The following is a 6,223-nucleotide window of genomic DNA, read 5'->3' as shown; positions in this document are numbered from 1 at the left end:
CCTATTAGCACAATTGAACTAAAGAAACCCAAGTGTGCACAGCATGGTGTTCCCAGTAAGCTAGAGTTCCATATGTATTTCCACAGCGTGAAAAGGCAACAACCTGCACTCCTTAGTGGACGGTCCTGGCTCCAAATGGAAAAGATGGCGCTGACCGTAAGTAGCAACTCTGGGCTTTAAACCGGCTCCAGTGCAAACCAATGGGTGATGTCACACCTCGCTACGTTCATCTTTACACACAGTCTATGATTTAGATACAAAAACTCTGCAGACACAGTTGTAGAAACATTAGTTTTGACATTCCAGTCGAAGATTTTATTCAGGCCAGTCCATCAAATATGCACCATATTTATCTGTCAAGTTATTTTCACAGCTTTGAGCACACAGACAGACCATATGCTCCTAAATTATGTAGGCATTCATCAATTAAAATGAAAAGCCAGAAATGTTTCTTGAGAAGCCCAGCACAGTGTGTGACAGCATGATCATAACTTAATGTTTCCAGGCTGGTTTTCAGTCGGTTGTGCATAAATCCAAAGGCAGCATTGTCTTCCCCTTTGTGATACAGCCTTAGCAACCCTGTTTACAAAATAGAGGATTTACAAACATTAACAACTCCAATAAAAGATAATAAAAAAGTAATATATAAATACATAATCATAAATGTAAATAAAAGTTCAAGAAATAGTAGTGATGCTTCAAATGGAAGACAACATTAGTGTAAGTACAGCGTGTTTCAAAGTAGACTCAGGAGTAATACTCACCACAGCATGTTCAGCCCTGTTACAACCTGGAAACAATCATATAGAAGCACAGCAGTGAATTTGTGGAACAGCTTATTTACTTTAATTGTAGAAGAACTGTATCTCTGGTTCTGCTGCATCGATTCAGATTTTCTGATTTTTTAAGAAGTCCATTTCAAGTCAGACAGTGTTATAGGAGTGCAATGCTAAATCAGTGGAATAAAAGAATAGTCCAACATTTTGGGAAATGCACTTATTCGTTTTCTTGAAGAGTGTTAGATGAGAAGATCAATACCTGTCTCTCAGCAAGAAAGTGAACAATAATACTTCCTAAAATGTCAAACTTCCTTTAAAGGGGCCATATAATGCTTTTTGTGATTTTCTGTTATTTATATACTGTTATGATATCTGTGCTAAACATGGTTAAAATTCCAAAAGATATGTAGAAATGCTCCCTGCAAGTCAAAAGCCCAGGCTTCAACCAAGTCCCCAGGAACTGCACTGGGCTGTGAAGCCATGGATGTATAAAGAAAACTGGATATAGCGTCAGAGGCGGGGCCCTGTTCATTCCTATAAAAGTTGCTCAGTGGCGCATGAAGCCAAAAAAGCCATTTCCCGCTATAAAGAAATTAGCTGGATGAAAACATACTGTGCACGCTCTATGGGCCCTATGAGAGCATGCTCACTAGAGACCTCAGCTGGATCAAATTCTGATAGTGAAACAAATCATTTCGTGGGGGTTGTGATGCTAAAAAAAAAGTATCCACCGTTTTACAGCCGCTCCTTTTTCCATGATTGTGTGCGGGAAAAATGCTTTTTGTACTCCTGTTGGACCCAAAGGTTGTAATTCCACAGTTTGGCCACCATGTCAAATTGGCTTCAAAGCCCGCCGCTGTTCCTGAGGACTCGTGTGAAGCAAATTTGACATAGTGGCCAAACTGTATAATTACAACTTCTGAGTCAGTCATGTGATGCTCACTGGCCCAAAAAGCATTTTCCCACACACATTGAAAATGGAGCAGCTGTAAAACAGTGAATACAATTTTTTGAGCCTCATAACCCCCAGGAAACGACTTATTTTATTATCAGAATTTGATCCATTTGGTCCAATAACATTTGTGTTATTGTCACAATATGGTGACAGATCCTGAGCTGTCCGGGCTCAAGGCAGAGCACCTAACCATTTAGAGCCTGATCAGCAAACTACTTAACCGGCAAACTAAACGACACTTCCGCCTCTAGCTGGAGACTGCTGGACAAGACCCAAAATGAACACTGTAAGTGGACTACTTGATTACTATAAGCAAATTATTTAAACAGCATTTGTATAGGAATGATTCTGTCCTGAGCTTTTTGATCCATATAACTGATTGATCACTGTAACCATGATCACTATAAGCGGTTTCCACTGTATTTGAGAAGTTGACATTTCGAGTAAAGAACAAGAAAAAGTAATGAAATCCTACTATTACAGTTTGTTTCATAGTTTGTTGACAAAGCTTCTGGATCCTAACCAATCAGAATGATTGGAATATGAATGGAATATTAATATATTATAATATAATAATATATAATAATATAAATATCTGTATTTCTGTTTATAGAATATTAATATATTAAAATGTAAAGAGCTTAAAGTGATACTTACATTTAGTAAAGCTCATTCTTCCATTAGTGCACCGGCCAAAAGAATAATGTGGAAACGACCAACTGTACGGTTTCTCACATTCAAATCTCTTTCTCTCACCATATTCTAAAAATATAACTCCAACAGATTGAAAGCCATCTTTTTCAGCAGTGTCCACAGAACAGTAGGCGTCTGCACAAAAGAAACAACAACAAATTTAGCAACTTTATTCCCCAGTCAACTTCTTTGAGCTTAACAGTTGACTTGTTCATACCTTTGCAGGTGGGTACTTCTGACCACGTGCCACTGCTGTAGCATCTCACTGTCTCTCGACCCACGAGTTTGTGAAAAGAACTGCATCGGTATTTAATAGACATTTCATGTTTTTCCACAACATCTCCATCAGAAATTTGGGGGAATCTTCCACATTTGTCAACTAAAATGGAAAAATAAAAAGGTTTCTGAAAACAAATATTTCATGCTGCCAAAGTATTTAATCTATTTAAAATGTTTTTGATTTTCTCAGCCTTTTACTGCCAGCCTCACTGATGGACCCAATCTATCCCTGAATAACTCAGTAAGGCTGCTGATAAGAGCTACTGATATAAGGTTTAATTTATTGATTAAAAAGACAACTAATCTGTTTAGAAATCCTGATCAATTAGAACATTATGTGATGAAAAAGTAGAAATGAATGTACTGATTTACTTGTTGTGAATTGAGTTCCTCCCTCTCTCCCATTCGATCCGGAGCTGACAGATGATCCTGTAAGATACATTAGATGCACCAGTTAGTATCGCACTGAGATGCTGTTTTCATCTTATTCTTCCAGAATCAGAGTAATGTCTAAACATTTTACCATCATGTTTTCAAAAATTTGAAGATAGTAACATTTTTCTGGCCAGGGGAAATATTAGCCTCAATCAGTGACATGGAGATTAAAAATATTATGTTCTTCATTCATATTTGATATAGATCAATAACCTACCTCCACCTGCAAACCCACAGCCAGGTGATGTTGTCACCTGTTCCCCCCTACAGCCACTAATTTAAAATAAAGTATTTTCATCACCATATATATATATATATCTCACAACATTGTCCACTTACTGCATTGGCCTTTTGTCCATTTTCCAGCCCTATAAATGATGGTTTTGTTGTATATTTATTTTATGTCTTATTGTATTTTATTGTTCTATGGACCCCCGTGAGCTGTGTCCTTAACAAAGTTTGAATTTAATTAGTTAAAATAGTAGTTATTACAACAATACAACGTATCTCCATTACTGCATATCTCAATATTGTCCACTTACTGCACGGTGGGCCTGTAGTCCAGCTTCCAGCGATACAAATGATGGTTTTTGTGGTGTCTGTTCCTTCTACAGTAAATCCATCTTCACATTCATACTCGACTTCTGAATCTGCAGCAAACACATCCTGGTATTCCTGATTAATGATTACTGCGTGGGGGATTTTAGGAGGGGCACCGCATGCTTGGAGACTTTCTGTAAAAATAAACAAATATATCATAACTTAGAAGAGGAAAAGTTGTCCAGATGTATGAGATGGGTTTCAGATTTAGACACAGATATTATTGTGGTTACTGTAATTATGTTTTCACAGCTAACTTGAGTAACACATCTCACAGACTTACTCTCACAGACCGGCACAGAGGACCATGTTCCATTTATACATTCAGCAGTGGCATCCTGGTTTTTATCTTGATATCCTTTGTCACATGTTATTATTATGTGTCCTTCTTCATACCAACCATTTGAGTTTTCAGTGTATTTTGCATGAGGGATAGTTGGTGGAATGCAGGCTTTTTCATCTGATGAAAAAAGAACAAAACTATAGTCAACATTTTTACAGAACCATTTTTATAAATGTATAATATAGATACTTTCTAAATATGAAGTGATATCTACTTGCAACCCCTCATCACAAGTTGAGAACAGTCAATTTAAGAGTGATGTTCCCTTATCTGTTTCAGAGGCCTAAAGATGTTAAACTATACAGATTTTCATGATATAGACGCAAACATTACAGTCAAAAGTCTGAAAAATAAAACAATTTTTTTTTTTTATTCTCTACTGGCGACTGCTTAGATTCATCTCATGACTCTTGCGGGTGTCCCAAACCCCATGTTTGGAACCCCATTTTGAAACTAGCATAGTACCAGTAAATGTCATTATAGAGGTTTATTGCATTAAACGCACAATATGTAATTTCAGTCGCTAGGGGTCTCTCAGTCAAAACAATAACAAAGATGGAGTGTGATGAAGGTGTGCAGTATCGTGGGATCATGGAAGTTGTTGTCTTCATTTTTAAACAACCAGATTCTTCAGGTTATGATTCCTTCAGTGTTCATCGATCAGGATGTTTTTACTAGAAGCTGAATTATCTGCAGAGGTCTCCTCCTCTCCAAGATGAAATGGCCCCGGTGATTAAAAAGGTAAAGACAGTGAATAAAGCAGTTTCATGATAAAAATCAATGTTGCTCTGATGCTGTTTGGCTGGCACCGGATGTCCGGAAGGGGCTGTTAGCTGAGATGCTATTAACATTTGCTCAGCTTGTTTCTCTGATACCTTGAGATCGAGACGTCTGATGATAAATGATATAGTTAAAACGACCAAGATCTTAAAAGTTTATCATGATAATGTGGCTTAAAACTGAATAAAAGTCCATTTATAACAGTTTTTGTCGAACAACCACAACGCGTCAAGAGTATACGCGCACAACTCTTTGGTAGAGGGGGTGTGATGTCATTGACAGGCGACCAAATGAAGCGGACCGTTACCTTGATTAAAATGACAGATTTCTCTCTTGAAAATTGTTGGAAACATTTGGGAAAATGTAAGTACACAACTCAACAAATATAACATATATATAACATAGATCTAGTTGTTTTTGATATTTTCATGCAGAATATTTACATATTATAAATTTTAATGCTCTTTTATTTTCTAAACAACCAGTGTTTCAGTAAACATTATTCAATATTTTTATATGTTTTGTTTCATGTCTTTTTTATAAGAGGTTGATAAAGTCATCTGATTATTGCTCATGAAAGACATTTTATACTTGAAAAACTGTGAAAGATTGAAATGTTTAAGTTTTAGAGCTTTTGATACAGTTGAAGCTCACTCTCAATTTTACCAAGAAGAACACTGAACGTGCTGATGTCATCAGGAAACTTTTTCTAGATACTTTTTACTTTTTATGAGATATGAATGTGTGCACAAAATGTCATGACAATGCATCCAAGAAAGTGTTGAGACATTTCACTCAAGCACACAAATGTGGACCTCATGGTGACACTGGAGGGAAAACTCAGGGAATCAGAGTCATTAAGGATTCATCCTCTGGGAACCATGAACAGTACAGAATTTCATTGTAACGCATCTAAAGTTGCTGAGATTTCTGAGTCTGGACCGAAATAGTGGACCCAATGACAGACTGACATTGCCATAGAGCCGCACAACAGTAGAGATATTTAGGAAACACCTACCTATACATTGTAGTTCATGAGACCATTTGCCATTTTGACATGTGCTTGTTGCCCACCATCCCTTCACTGTTGCTTTACGTCCAGTACCACAGGTATAGGCCAGCTGTGCTCCATGAGGATAAGTCTCTTGCTTTGGGGCGAAGAAACCACCATCCAGAGTTGGAGCACTGCAGGACTGTGGTGCGCTTTGTCCTAGAATGAAATAGAAAGCACAATTATTCTACAGAAAGTTTGTTTTTAACAAATGTAAATGGTTGTATGTGACAGTATTCAATGTTCTTACCATGTAGCGCTCCAGGAAACCAGATCAGAAGAACAAATCCAAGATAACTGATGCGCAT

General features: G+C 37.2%; 1 protein-coding gene across 1 annotated transcript; it reads right to left on the bottom strand.

Moving 5' to 3' along the window:
• Nucleotides 1–318: 318 nt before the first annotated feature.
• LOC121908277 (complement factor H-related protein 1-like) lies at nucleotides 319–6,223 on the bottom strand. The gene is made up of 9 exons (XM_042428181.1): nucleotides 6,166–6,223; nucleotides 5,883–6,074; nucleotides 4,025–4,201; nucleotides 3,684–3,875; nucleotides 3,079–3,135; nucleotides 2,645–2,806; nucleotides 2,392–2,562; nucleotides 765–790; nucleotides 319–579 (listed from the first exon to the last, which is right to left on the bottom strand). The coding sequence occupies exons 1-9, from the start codon at nucleotides 6,221–6,223 to the stop codon at nucleotides 571–573; spliced, it is 1,044 nt and encodes a 347-aa protein (XP_042284115.1). The 3' UTR covers nucleotides 319–570.

The sequence above is a fragment of the Thunnus maccoyii genome, chromosome 12 (genome assembly GCF_910596095.1).
Source record: "Thunnus maccoyii chromosome 12, fThuMac1.1, whole genome shotgun sequence".
NCBI classification, from domain to species: domain Eukaryota; kingdom Metazoa; phylum Chordata; class Actinopteri; order Scombriformes; family Scombridae; genus Thunnus; species Thunnus maccoyii.
Note: the sequence above shows the minus strand (reverse complement) of the source record. Positions and strands in the feature narration are given on the sequence as shown.

Coding starts and splice junctions, on each gene's coding strand:
- LOC121908277 (XM_042428181.1), bottom strand. CDS start 6,223: ATGCGCATCAGTTATCTTGGATTTGTTCTTCTGATCTGGTTTCCTGGA. Junction 6,075..6,165: donor GTTTCCTGGAGCGCTACATG/GTAAGAACATTG, acceptor ATTTCATTCTAG/GACAAAGCGCACCACAGTCC. Junction 791..2,391: donor AAGAATGAGCTTTACTAAAT/GTAAGTATCACT, acceptor GATTGTTTCCAG/GTTGTAACAGGGCTGAACAT.